General features: G+C 42.8%; 1 protein-coding gene across 3 annotated transcripts in view; it reads right to left on the minus strand.

Annotated features, from left to right (window-relative positions):
- Positions 1 to 15,326, minus strand: part of BICD2 (BICD cargo adaptor 2) — a 103,560-nt gene that overhangs the window by 36,969 nt on the left and 51,265 nt on the right. For all 3 annotated transcript variants that reach the window (XM_077278267.1, XM_077278266.1, XM_077278265.1), the window contains exon 2: positions 7,418 to 7,630. In XM_077278267.1, coding sequence (XP_077134382.1) covers positions 7,418 to 7,630 — 213 coding nt within the window. The remainder of the gene's footprint in view (positions 1 to 7,417; positions 7,631 to 15,326) is intronic.

The following is a 15,326-nucleotide window of genomic DNA, read 5'->3' on the forward strand; positions in this document are numbered from 1 at the left end:
ACCAAGTGTTTCCAACTACTGTGAAACACTGGTTGGGTCAAAGTGGTCACTATACCCCCTAAAAGATTCCTTGGGGGTGTAGTTTCCAAAATAGGGTCACTTTTTGGGGTTTCCACTGTGGGGGTACCTCAGGCAGCCTTCAAATGTGACATGGCCCCCTAGATTTCTTCCAGTGAATCCGCCACCCAAAAACCACATAGCGCTCCTTCCGTGTTGAGCTGTGCTGTGTGCCCATACTTTAGTTTACGAGTACATGTGGGGTGTTTCTATAAACTGCAGAATTAGGGTAACCAAGTTTGGGTTTGCCGTTAACCCTTGCTAGGTTGCAGGTAAAATTGGATTACAATGTAATATCTGGAAAAAAAATGAAATTTTGAAATTTCGCCTTCATTCTGCTAAAATTCCTGTGGAACACCTAAAGGGTTAACAGTTTTTAAAAATGAGTTTTGAACAGCTTGAGGGGTGTAGTTTGCAAAATGGGGTAATTTATGGGTGGTTTCTGTTATGTAAGCCCCTTAAAGTGACTTCAGAAGTGACTTGGTCCTTTGAAAAGTGGGTTTTGCTGTAAATGTGAAAAATTGCGCATAAAACTATAAGCCCTATTACGTCGTAAAACAATAAGGTTTCATTTTCAAAATGATGCCAATATGAAGTAAACATGTGGGGAGTGTAAATTAATAACTATTATGGGGGGTATCAGTATTTTTGTAAAAAGCAGAGAATTTCAAAGTTAAAAAATTGCCGATTTTTCCAAAATTTCCAAATATTTAGCATTTTTTTATATAGAAAGGTAAAATATATTGACTCCCATTTAGCACTGACGTGAAGTACAATATGTCACGAGAAAACAATCTCAGAATGGCTTGGATAGGTGAAAGCGTTCCAAAGTTATTAGCCCATGAAGTGGCACAGGTCAGATTGGCTTAGGCACTTGGGTACAAATAGGCCTAGGGCTGAAGGGGTTAATAAGCTACGTATATGTAAGGGCTATCATATCAAAAAATAAACTACAGACATGCATCTACCTAAAAATACCAAAGAAAATTAGTCACTCCGGGTGGTACCGATATCTGGCCCGGCTCATGGACTAAGGCGGCAATTTTAGCTCCTAGGTCCTAATGAAAAATCTCTACCGCCGCACATGTGCCTTTTATAAAGAGGCCAGAATGGACGGCCTATCGCTGCAGAAGAAAGCAGAGACTTGCAGGAACCACTGGAATTCAGCAGGGGATAAAACTTTACACTGTAGGTGGAAGCCAGGCAACTCTTGGGGTGCTTTCACATTGTGGTTTGGCACCCGGTCAGTGGCCCAGTCAGGGATTACACCCGACCCACCACAAAACAGGATTTGGATGTACGTGTCCACTGGGCCATAGACAATAATGGTACCAACAGAGTGACGTAGTAGACTGCGTAGTAGACCTCCAGTAGGCGTAATGCCCGAAAAATGATGTACGTCAGTGTGCACATTTGCTTTGCCAACACCATTATAGTGTATGGCCCTATCAGGCGCATACGTCCGAATCCTGTTTTGCTGGGGATTCGGAGGTAAGCCCCGACAGTCACTGAATGGGTGCCAAAACGCAACGTGAAAGCACCCTAAATATTGCTTCCATGCACAAGCTTTGCACAAGCCACTAAGTTTAGCAGGTCCAAGAAGAACACTGGTCTTCACGCTTTAACACCTATGTATAGGAATCTGGCATAGTGCCCTCCGTGTTATACCCACAGAGTAGAATATATTCTGGCTGGTGGAGCGAGACTGCAGAAAGAAGGGTCATCAATTCAGGTCGAATCAAGTTCAGGAGTTGAGCTTCAGTAACGGAGAATGGCCACTACACAGTGAAAAGGGCCGTGCTGACTTGGGTCTGTAAACTGTTTACTGCAACAAACTGCAAAGAGCTGGTCAGTAGTGCTGCCCGACGTCCCATACCCCCCTCATTCCCAATCTGATATTGATGACTTACACTAAGAAAAGCGGGCTTCAAAAATCTGAGTAGTGGACATCCCCAATAAGCAAACTATATGAGTAAGGTAAATAATTTATTTAAAACTAATTTATGAATATTTTTGTTTAGTCTGGAAAATTCCTTTAAGAAAACCCACTAGCTAATCTCCTTTGCCTTCATTCTGTAGCTGTACACGGTCACCTTTCATCACCATTACTTCCCGTATATGAGCAGGAAAGAGTTGTATTCCTTGTGTTATCACCTCCTAACACTACTATGGATGATGGAAGGAGAATCCCAAAAAACATAAGGCTGCAAAAAAAAATTACTGTAAGTGGATATCTTCTGAAACTTCTCCAAATTGATTTGTAAGAGTACTTCTAAATGACAGGCTTGGACTAAGGGATTTCCTAACATCATACAACAATTCTTAATATTGTTTACAGAACAAACTACCGGTAAGTCTCCAAATATACTAGAACAATCTCCAACAAGAAGAATATACTGTGAAAACCTACAAGAGGGGGGTCAGGGAATCCAAATTATGACAAAATAAAATTATAAATTTATTACGGTACCATTTAGAAGGAGCAAGAAATCTGTTATTTAAAAATAAAACTACACTAACAAAAATTGGAGATAATCCACTAATAGCCGGGCAGAAAAGATATCACATCTATAAAAAAAAAAAAAAAAATGGAAATCACAATGCCAGGCAGTGTCTATGTACAGTACAGAGGAAAGGAAAAAAGAGAAATCACCATTATAATTAGCCTCCTGGATAATTGGGGCAATTATCAGGAACAGCAATGAAAGATTATCAGCCGCATTACAAGTGTTAAATGAGTATGTCGGGGATACAGAAGGAAACAGAAAAGAGTAAAAAAAAAAAGCTAAAAATGTTGAAAGGAAAATATCTATAATGGGGCATTAAATACTAAAAAAAATGGAGAAAAAACATCTGCGATCGTATTGTGTTTTTTTAAGGACTTCTCTAGCCATACAGCGTGGGTGAATTGATCTAATCAGATGGGAGCCTCACAAAGGACCGGTGATTGCTGCCTGTGTATGTAGCCAGACATCCATTCTTCAGTCTGGTGGCGACTAGAGTCAAATTATCCGGATCGAACGTTACGCGGCAGTTGGGCACAAACATCGACCTCCTGAAGAGCCGGCCTTTCTCACTATTTCTTCTCAAGACCACTAAGAGATTAACGGGATTATCCACTAGCGGACAACCGCTTTTAAAACGCTGAAATGGCGCACATAACATAAAAAACACACCAGCGTCACTCCAGAAATGTCGGCGCGGATCACTTTTTCTGACACAAGGCTGCAGCCGTGAATGACGGGAATGGAGCCAGTCTGGGTGGTGAATATGTGCTTTGTTTTTGATTGGGGCACATCAGCATTTAAAGAGAACCTGTTGTCCGATCCACGGGCATCATGTATCAGACATTGGCTGTATTATTTCAGCCAGGTATGTTTGACTCAGAAACGAGTTGGCATTTCGGAGGGTAACATATTTTAAAAGCCACACAGTAGACTTGTTGAACAGGTGGGTCCCGGTGGCTTCTTCCCCCGTCCTTGCAACCAGTGTCTGGTGCATCTTGCCCATGGATCGGAAAGCATGTATCAGCGGTCGGGTTCCATTTAACACCTTAATTCCCTTTGATTCCTGCATTGAGCAGGGGGGTTGGACGCGATGACTCTTGAGGCCCTTCCAACTCTAACATTCTGGGACCACTGCGGGCATGATGGCACACATCTCCAACGGTTCAGTTCCCTTCTGGATGGAAGGACGCAGTACCATTTGGCTGCTTATTCTCCATATTAGTCCCTTAAAAAGACCAACACACTGCTTGGTTCTATCCAGAATTCTGTTTGCAATTTATTTGCTAAATAATCAAAATTCCGTAATCCAGAACCATGGTCTGACATAGGATCTGCTATGCCAACGATACACATATATATCAGACATTCCAGCCAACGCACGCTGTCCGATCCTTATCTCCCACCATGAGGAGAGTCAGGAGAGCCCCATACACAATTCAGTAGATTTGGCTAACAACTGAACTCCACTTTCTCCGGCAGTCCCATATGAATGGAGTGGAGATTGAGCAAGCGCACCTACGATCCATCCAAAATGGGGGTCCGCAAAGTCGAGTTTCCAGAGCCCCGATTTGGATGGATCGGAGGTGTGCATGCTCAACCTCCTTTCCACTCATTGTCTATGGGACTGCTGGAAACAGCTTACAGCTGTACTCCGCTTTCTCCAATAGACAAAGAATGGAATGGAACCATGCGTACTTCTGATCCATTCAAAATGGGGCTCCGCAGAGTCCAGTTTCTTGTGTCCACAGTCCAGTCTTGGATGGACTGGAGGTATGCTTGGTCAACCTCTTTTCCATTCATTGTCTATTGGGACTGCTGGAAATAGTGGAGCACTGTACTCGGATTCTTCTCCAACAGTCCCAACAGAAAGAAGTTTGAGAATGTGCACCTGCAATGCATCCAATACAGGGGGCTCAGCAGAGCCCAGTTTCCAGAGCCCCACTTTGGATAGACTGGAGGTGCATATACTCGACCTCATTTCCATTCATTATCTACTAGACTGTGGCCCGATTCTAATGCATCGGGTATTCTAGAATATGCATGTCCCCGTAGTATATGGACAATGATGATTCCAGAATTCGCGGCAGACTGTGCCCGTCGCTGATTGGTCGAGGCAACCTTTATGACATCTACGTCGATACTGTGCCCGTCGCTGATTGGTCGAGGCGAATTCGCGGCAGACTGTGCCCGTCGCTGATTGGTCGAGGCAACCTTTATGACATCATCGTCGCCATGCTGTGCCCGTCTGATTGGTCGAGGCCGCCAGGCCTCGACCAATCAGAGACGCGGGATTTCCAGGACAGACAGACAGACGGAAAAACCCTTAGACAATTATATATATAGATGGGACTGCTGGAAATAGCTGAGCACTATGCTCTGCTTTCTCCGGCAGTCCCATAGACAACGAATGGAAAGATGTATGAGTGTGAGCACCTCCAATGCAATCAAAATGGGGCTCTGCAGAGTCCAGTTCCCACATTCACAGAATTGATGGAGGTCTCAGCAGTAGCAATCCCAAGTGATCAGTAAATTATCTTTTTTCCAAAGGGTTTGGGGTCAATTTACTAATTAACCAGTGCCACACAGAATCTCTAGTGATCCACACAACATAATTACTAAACACTACTTTACATTTCAATGTCAATTAAAAGATTGAATGATTTTATAATTAGAGTTCCACTCTATGTATTGAGCTGGTGGTCTTCTTTCTGTAGCGCACACTGGCATATGCGGGGTTCTCCTTTACTCCACAGTTTCCAAGCACCTGCAGCCTTGGAGAAGATGTCGAAGGATTCGAAAGCAGGGAAAGAAGCGGTGGAGGATTTGGCAGAGATTTTAGCCGAGTAAACATTTTTGGTTTGCCTTTAATTTAGTAGCACGGTAATTCACGCCAAGCGATATTTGCATTTCCACTTCATTAAGTAACGCAACCTTCCCATTACTTCTAAGTGCCCTTGTGTTTGCCGAGGGCTGTGCGGCCGATGATCTGTTTACTGAGAATCTGTTTAACTTTGACATGGAGCCCTCTAGAAAAATATTACAACCGGCATTAAATCCAATTACACGGAGAGCCGACTTGAAACCCGAAAGTTTATTTGGATGGGTAATAAATTCGAGGCAGCAGCTATGTTCACTTTTTTTTTTTGTTTTGTTTACTTTTTACCACTTTAGTAAAGAAGTGGATGGATACAAAAACATCTAAAAAGTTGGGAATTAGTTTCTAGGAAGAACGGACTAATATTTGGGAAGAAGAGTCAACTCTGATCATGTTGGCTGCTCCCATTTATTACATTAGTGACTGTGCTGCCAATGGGCCACAGTGATGGAAAAACCAGGGAGAACCAGGGAAGGGGTAAGGTGAGAGACTGGAGGGGATTTTATTGTTTTTTCTCAACCTTATATTGGCCCTGTAAATATTTTGCTTTAGGGACCTCTGAGCATAATAAAGGGCAAATCGGGGCAGTTTCGACAAAGACTGAATTGATTAATTGAATCGGTCAACTGATTGGGGCAAATCTGCCCAAAACGAATTTTGGACGTTTTGTATATCTTACGGTCATACATGATAACAAAGGAGAATTCCTATTTATTTTACGTTATCCACAGGACCAATTTCAGCTATAGGCCTCAAATACCAGGACCGTCAGAGATCTCCAGCAGTCCCATAAAGAGTGATCGAAGCGGAGAGAGACCACTGCTCAATTCGTATGGTGCATTTAAAGGGGCTGTCTAGTCTTGTGATAAAGTCTGCTGTCATTATGTCACTGCAGACTTCTGAATCCTGATAGCACGTAAAAGATTGGATAACCCCTTTAAGAGTGCGCCTTTCTCAGGATCAGCTTGGGTCATACTTGGTCAAATCCATATTAAGCCATATACTGTACATGAGACTTAAAATGAAAAACACAAAAACAAAAGTTACTATATATTAATAAGGAGTTTTTTCATGAGAATATGCAAGGGATCTTTTGCGGCAGAATTAGTATGAAAGTGGTCTTACACTAAGGGTATGTGCACACGTCATGATTTCTTGCAGAAATTTTCCTGACAAAAAACGGACATTTCTGCCAGAAATCCGCATGCGTTTTTTTCGCGTTTTTTCATGTGTTTTTGACGCGTTTTTGACGCGGTTTTGGTGCGGTTTTGGTGCGGTTTTTCCCAAATGCATAGAATAGCGGGAAAAACGCAGAAAATCCGCAAAATTAATGAACATGATGCTTTTTTTACCGCGATGCGTTTTTTTCGGATGGCTCAGTCAAGGTTCCAATGGGGGTCTCCGAGGGAATCCCGGCTCGTCACGACTCCGAGGGAATCCCGGCTCGTCACGACTCCGAGGGAATCCCGGCTCGTCACGACTCCGAGGGAATCCCGGCTCGTCACGACTCCGAGGGAATCCCGGCTCGTCACGACTCCGAGGGAATCCCGGCTCGTCACGACTCCGAGGGAATCCCGGCTCGTCACGACTCCGAGGGAATCCCGGCTCGTCACGACTCCGAGGGAATCCCGGCTCGTCACGACTCCGAGGGAATCCCGGCTCGTCACGACTCCGAGGGAATCCCGGCTCGTCACGACTCCGAGGGAATCCCGGCTCGTCACGACTCCGAGGGAATCCCGGCTCGTCACGACTCCGAGGGAATCCCGGCTCGTCACGACTCCGAGGGAATCCCGGCTCGTCACGACTCCGAGGGAATCCCGGCTCGTCACGACTCCGACGCAATGATTAGCTGAGAGCACTGTATATGAGCTATAAATTAGCTTTAAATCGCACACTGCTCATTTTGTGGGTAGAGCAGAGTAGGTCACGGGTCCTGAACATCCATCATCCCCCGCATATAGTAATGAATGCACCATACCTCTCTCAGCTCCTGTGCCAGGGAACTCAGACGCTCGTTCTCAGACACGGTGTTGGCGACGACATTCTTGGACTGTTTCAGCTCAGTTTGCAGTTCTAAGACCTTTTTCATGTAATATTCTTCCTTGGTTGCAGATTCTTGTATGAGCGATTCCTCTCTGCTTTCTCCATCCGCTGCCACTTTTTTATGGTTACTGTGCGCTTGTCCAAATGCCTGCGGGGCGGAGATAACACGTGTTACAGAAACAGATATCTAAAATACAAGCTTCTGAAGAAAGCATAAAATTCCCTGCCTCATCAGTGGTCTCGCTCGGGGCTAAATTTTCCGGTTATACTTTGTATTTTGTGCTCAAATCTTTCTATTCATTATTCGGGAATAGTTACTGACTCCGCCAATAAGAAGATTAGCGCTCAATAGCCACAAATCTCAGGTTCTTGGCTGCAAGCGGAAAAATAAACATTCTCAAGGGAGAAGAATTTTATGCTTTTTAGACTTCATTTTTATGTTTTAGACTTTTTTTTTGTAATGCATGATCAATGATATAAAAAAATTCTCAGCTGAGACGGATATGTGACCGCTGGCTCTAAGAACGGTGCTTTGGTTATTGCTGTGTGTATGTATTCATACACACCACCGGTATTACAAATCATGTCTGTCCCTGAGGAAGGAGGCCCCCTAAGATCTGTGCAATTTATGGTGTCGTATTCAAGGAGGTTGGAGAAATGGAGGAAGAATCTCTTCTTTCTACTGACAAGTGTATTGGTTTAGGTTACAAATGGCAGCAGATATTGCGCGCTGTGCCAAATCAGCTTTACATTGAACAGCTGATTCTTTTAAGACAGACTAGTTGCTATGGATACAGCTACAAATATTTAGCATATCCTTAGTAACCAGGCCGTCTCAGATCACTCAACTCGTTAGTATTTATACCTTAAGCTAAGGCTAGAAAAAAGGCTTCTATAAAGCCTCCTGTTTTGCAAACTTATATTTTAGAGAAGACATCCATTAAAGAAGACCTGTCACCAGGTCATAAGTGGAAAGCATGGCTCTTACTTTATTCCTTCTGCTGCCCTGAATAAGCAGATTTTTGTCTCTTTAAAATCAGCCATATGGTTTGAGAGATATGAGGACTTAATTTGGTGCTTTTTTTTATCATCTTTACTAGAGGGTGTGGCTCACAGGATCCTCTGGGGCGTGTCTTTACTCTGTATGATTACCCTGTGAGCCACGCCCCCTTAGTAAAGACCATAAACAAACATGCCCATTTTTCTGGATTTAAAAAAAAAAAAAAATCCTGAATCCTCAAGAGAACAGCTGGAATAAAATAAAGAGTAAAAACTGTCCACTTCTGACCCGGTGATTGTATCCTCTTTAAATAATGAAGTTGGAGAGGAGAGACTCCCACATTTAGAAAGCATATGACTTGATGAGACAGGCAGAAAGTGTGCCAAATTTATTACGGTTGGGACAGCTGTTTGATAAATTTACAACATTCTGCTACATATGTTAGACACAGTTTTATTCTATGTACACCATCACATGGCTAACTTAATTACCCCAATATTCTGTGCCAAATCTGGGTTGGCTTTGGACTCCACTTAACCACATTTTCTTTTCTTAGACACTTTTCAAAATTATGTAGTTTGGCGTAAAATGTGTTTAAAACACATAATATATTTGGAGCTCGGTAATTACGCAAGTTGTATTTTTTTGCACAATTTGATCCAGAAGTCTATCCAGCTTGGCTTAGTAGAGATGATCAGCAGAGATATCAATGGCATATTATTGGGATGGTTTATAATGAGCTGACCATGTGGTTACCGGAGAAGCCAGGGTGGACCCAACACAGGCTGTTGTCACTTACAGATCCCTCCACCATGAGACTCAAAAGGTCTATCTTTCTTATGTGTAGACTCCTGCCTGGTGCCCTCCGTTTGCCTCCTGTTACGTCTTCTGATCATATCGGTATTCAAGAGCAGAGGTGTCAAACTGCATTTTTCGAGGGCCGCCAACAGGTCATGTTTTCAGGATTTCCTTGTATTGCACAGGTGATAATTTAATCACCTGCACAGAATGATTCCAGCACCTTGTGGAATGCTAAGGAAATCCTGAAAACATGACCTGTTGGCGGCCCTCGAGGAATGCAGTTTGACACCTCTGTTCAAGAGAATTCCAAAGCAGTGGGATGGGGCGCGTAATGATAGGTAGATATGTGGTTTTCACTTACCACTGCGGCAACCCACTTGGTAGCAGAAGGAAAGGAACGTCTATCCAAGGAGATGAATCGGAGGAGAACACCAGGCATGATTACTATAAATGTATAGTCATTTTTCAGTCCCAGGGTGAAGCATCATTTTAAGATGCATTAAGACAAGCTCTCACAAGAATGCTAGTTTTTCATTATTGGCCCATGTACGCTATTTGCTTACTTCCAATCACATTCCGACTAGACGTGTCCAGAATATCTCAATTCACGGTTAAGGAAGTTTGTGCACATCTAGTCGGCATGTGACCGCATGTGTGCAAATCACAGTCTTGCGGTCAAGCTCAAACTGGAAGGGGTCACAATGGTTGAATCACTGCAACACTAATTGCATATCCTAGTGACAATCCCCCAGTTATTTCAAAAATGCATTGTCAGACCAGTAAAGAATAGACTGGTCCTAATCACAGTCAAAAGGACAGTACAATAGATACTGGAACTTGATGTGCTATCAATGCTAGGTACAGAATACAAGGTCAGGTAGAAGGACGGAGAATTCCAAAATGTCTATGCTACACTTAAGTTTCTCTATCTTTATAATTACTGGATACACTGCGAGTCGTGTGAATATCCGTCCTCCTGTGACATCTACTGGCTGTCACTTAGCTTCTATAATCACATTGTATTTGATTTCAGATAAGAAAATAAGTGAAAATAAGATAAAAAAGCAAACAAAAAAAAAACACTGATCCCATCGGGATACTTTTCACAGGAAAAGCCCCAGGGAAATTAAAAAGCATCACATATCAGACAGGGAGTAAATACTATCTGTGCCAGGTCTCTAGAAAATAACTTTCTCCTTTTCAAAAACAGGTCTCCTAGTAGGTGCCATACAATAATTAATAATCATGCAAATTACCGTGGAACAAGGGGTTAAACTAATTTAATACTATCTTTTTTTTTTTTTTTTGCTGTACCATTGTAAAACCCAATCCAGGCTTGAACATAGACATAACATCTGATACTTTAGATATTTACGCAGATGGTCGTCCTCGACCTGAAGGCCACATGTACATGGAGAAGATTTGCCTGAGAAAACTATTTCATCACAATCACTGCTGAAACACTGCAAACTACAATGCTAAGTGTGGATTTTGCTGGAAATGTTTTGGCAGATTTCACTATTCGGCATTGCAAGGGGTGAAATCTGCAATGAATTTTGCTGAAAGAGTGTAGACGCGGTGATCTTACAATATCTATACTGCCTGTCAAAATCCATGCAGAAAATGTCCACGTGTAGATAGGATTTTTAAGATACTTAAAATACACTACCTCTGCAATAACCCTTAAAGAAACTCCTAAGGTCTCATTGTCTACTTTAGCTAAAGGAAAACCTAGAGTTGAGACCCCCTTCTAAGAGGTCCACATGCCCCAACACTAGAAATGAGAAGTGGTTGAGACACCTTCTATTAATCTTAGAGTAAAGACCCCGATATAGACTCAAGTTGGCTATACCTGGACTGGTCGACAGTCTAAAGTCCTAAGGGGTCCTCAACTCTTCCCCAATATCTAAAGATGGGGGAACGAAAAGATCAGAATGTTGAAGTTCCAACAGCCGTTCGTTTGGTTTTTCCTGAGAGATGGTTCCTATGAATGGGGGAGTCGGAAGAGAAGGCTGTTGGCTGAACAATTGTTTGGCCAAAGATTATCTAAAGCCTATGGGGACTTAAAAGGACTGTCACCACAGAATGACTGCAGAAACCAAGTACAGGTCCTTGGTGGACCCTTGGTCAACCAGCTCAGCGAACCTGCCTACTTTCTCTCCATGGCCAACCTTCTCTGCCCCAATAAAGCCAGGACTGTCAATCAAAAAGGAGGGAAGATCCGAGCCCAGCTGAAAAGCAGAAACCGTTGCAGCTGGTTTGTAAAATGCCCCATAACAATTCCCTAGATTTTGCGGGATGGATCTGCTGGAACGTCACGAGAACAGTTGTAATTGGCTACATTTTGCATGTAAACCATCAGCCTTCCCGCAAAATAAAGTTATTGCTCGTTAATCAATTACAAAAAGTGCAGCGCCTAATGGCCGCCCATTTTGGCCTCACCCTTATGAGGACGGCCAACATAAAAATACTTTGTATTAATATATATATTATTTTTGTTTGACCTGTTACAGTTTCCTTTCACAGTATGTTTCATGATTTACCACTTTCTTATTTTTACCACATGGTATTATAACCCTGGTGCCGTGAAGTTGTGTTATTTGGCACGTGGAGCTATCCATCATTTATCTAATTACCCCAGCACCGCCAGCTTTATGAAATAAGGACTTTTGCCAGTGACTGGAATAACGCTCATTTATATGCACAGTAAATCCTTTTTATTTTCCCCTAACAGAAGACCAAGAGAAAGCAGAGAGAATAAATTCTGCAACGTCTGCAAGTGGAAAGAGTCCTCCAGCGCTCTGCTCATTTCCCTCAAGTCGCAGATATCAAATTGGATTGCAAACGCTGAAGAACCTTTTTTTTTTCGAGTTGCCTAAGGCAAAACTGCAGAGATCATTTATTTAGAATTCTGGGCTAAAATAGTTCTGGGACTTTCTTATTTCCCATATTTTTAGGTGTTCAAAACAGAAATCTCATTCAACCAGAACAGGAGTAATTAGGAGAAATGAATGTGGCCATATGCATTAGAGGAAAGACAATTTCATTGGGACGGACTGACCAGTAAGGAGGTGCAGCTTAGGCTAGGTTCACATTGCTGTGAGTTGCCATGTTTTTGTGCAAAAAAAAGATGAATAATGCCAGATGATATCTACAGAGACTCTGATGGCTTCATTGAACTGAATAACTCCATTGAGGTCTTGTCGTGGTTCAGGTCAAAATAGTTTATGGTGGATTCCGGCAGAAGCTCGACTTAGTGGAGATCACTTTAGTAAAGGGAATCTGTCAGCAGGTTTTTGCTGTGAAAACTCTTTGCAGCATGATGTTGTGGTAGAGACCATGAGTCCAGAGATGTATCACTTAGTATACTGGGTTCAACAGACACGCCCCCTGAGGAAGTGGAATGAAACGCGCGTCAGGGTAATGGACACAGGACAGGACACACTATTCTCTTTTGGATACACATCTTGGTAATTCTACATTTAATATGGACTACATGCGCATTACCAAATGCATATCTAGAATAGGTACTGTATATGATGGGGTGATATTTGTCTATTGATATGGTTATTAATTTTACCATTTGTGGACATGTGGATTTTTCAAGTTCTTGTTTTGTGTCCCTATTTTTTTTTAAATACCTTATTTTATCTTTTAATATATTGTAATAAAATTGTATATTTTATTATCTTTTGTGTAGTAGTCACTCTATATATCCAACCAGTGGATTTTTGGTTGTGATATCTATTGATCTGTATTAGTATTAAAAGAATCAAAATTTTCTCTGCTGAAGAGTGAGCAGAGCTCAGAATGCAGAGCAGAGCTCGGAATGCAGAGCAGAGCTCGGAATGCAGAGCAGAGCTCGGAATGCAGAGCAGAGCTCGGAATGCAGAGCAGAGCTCGGAATGCAGAGCAGAGCTCGGAATGCAGAGCAGAGCTCGGAATGCAGAGCAGAGCTCGGAATGCAGAGCAGAGCTCGGAATGCAGAGCAGAGCTCGGAATGCAGAGCAGAGCTCGGAATGCAGAGCAGAGCTCGGAATGCAGAGCAGAGCTCGGAATGCAGAGCAGAGCTCGGAATGCAGAGCAGAGCTCGGAATGCAGAGCAGAGCTCGGAATGCAGAGCAGAGCTCGGAATGCAGAGCAGAGCTCGGAATGAAGAGCAGAGCTCGGAATGAAGAGCAGAGCTCGGAATGAAGAGCAGAGCTCGGAATGAAGAGCAGAGCTCGGAATGAAGAGCAGAGCTCGGAATGAAGAGCAGAGTATAACCCCATCCACACCATTGATTGTGCCTTATTACAATGCTTTTCAATAGGGACACAGAAAAAAAGTCTGAAAAAGACGTATTCCTCAATGTTTATAACTTCTATAGCTGCTGGTCAGAAATTTTAGATGCCTGTTACTTTAACTCCTGGTTGATCGTGAAGGATAAATCCCGGTCTCAAGAGCTGATTTTTGCGGGAGAAAGCCACGGGCAAGCAAAGCATTTCCTGGGCAGCGGCCTTTATAGCGGAGATGCAGAATTACAGGGTGGCTATTGAGACTAATGGCCATCCCGGTAATAATACAAGGATGACTTCAGTCCGCCTCAGTGCCAGTTTGCTGTAATAGAGAGGGCTCAGTGTTCGGGCTCAGAGGTAGTCAGATCATTTCAGCACGGGAAGCGCCAATTTACAAGAAAAATAAATGACAGTGGTAAATGCAATTAATACATTTGTAAGAATAATTATAATAATAAAAGACCATCAGAGCTCTACGAAAAGATGCTCACAAAGTTTTACTGGACAGAAAATTAATTTTCAATTTTTAAATAATTTTTACACTTCTTTCATGATCTCCAAAAAGAAAAATAATCCCATCTTAACTTAGCCTATTAATATTCATGGATGGAGCTTTCCCAGATCAAGACGATCAAAAGAATCAGCCATTTATAGTATCACAGTCTCAAGTGTCATTTTACTGTGGTCAAAACCAACCAAAAAAATAAAATAAAATTACCCGGAAAGTAAAAATTGAAGCCGGTGAAGCTTTTTAATGAGAGAACAATTTTGAGACACAGATTTTTCCTTTCTGCATCCCAGCAGGGCTCCTTGGATAATCCGGCTCTACATGTAATACCTCTCTATTACTGACCAGCCAAAGGCTCGATCATTACCTCCTTCCAGTAGTCGTCAGTGTTCCGTATATAACAGTTGTAGCTTCTACAAAAACTACCAATAATTTTGATAATGGCTGAACCTGCAGATTCTCTCGTCAGGCAGCCTATCCATATATACGAGCACCAGGCTCGAGCGAGCGTTCACGTGTTTTCAACGTGGAAACTGAGTTATATCTGGATGGGCTGATGAAATTCCATCTGCCCAATCCTTGAGGGAGAATCGGGGTGACCTCTTACACATCAGATGGTCGTCAACTCCGGTCAAAACTGGACAATATTTTTGTATTGGAGATTAAGCCGCAGCTAGACACCTCTGGTAGCAGCTTATCTGTCACGGGAAAAAAGGATCAGACATGATGATACAGAAAGTCCCATATTCCCCTCCAACCCTGACATATGCCATCGGGGAGAGACAGGAGCCACTTATGCACAATAGACAGTAGATATCAAGGTGGCTCAGTGGCTAGCACTGTTGCTTTGCAGCACTGGGGTCCTGGATTCAAGTCCGAACCAAGGACAACACCTGCAAGGAGTTTGTATGTTTTCCCCTTGTTTGCGTGGGTTTCTTCCGGGTTCTCCAGTTTCCTCCCGCACTCCAAAGACATACTGGTAGGGGATGTAGATTGTGAGCCACAATGGGGACAGTGATGATGATGTCTATAAAGCGCTAAGGAATATGATACAGTCAGCCTTACAACATCTTCAGATAATGCGTTTGGCCAGTTTAGACACAGATGATGGCTGCCATGGGAAGTTTTTAGGGTGCTAAGGAGATTATAGGGTTACAATCCAAAAAGGTGACCAATTTACTAACACTTGACCTAGACAATTTTTCCCCCAGACATGGGATCTTGTAGAAATCTTGGAGAAATTAATGTAAAATAAGGA

The sequence above is a fragment of the Ranitomeya variabilis genome, chromosome 8 (assembly GCF_051348905.1).
Source record: "Ranitomeya variabilis isolate aRanVar5 chromosome 8, aRanVar5.hap1, whole genome shotgun sequence".
NCBI lineage: Eukaryota > Metazoa > Chordata > Amphibia > Anura > Dendrobatidae > Ranitomeya > Ranitomeya variabilis.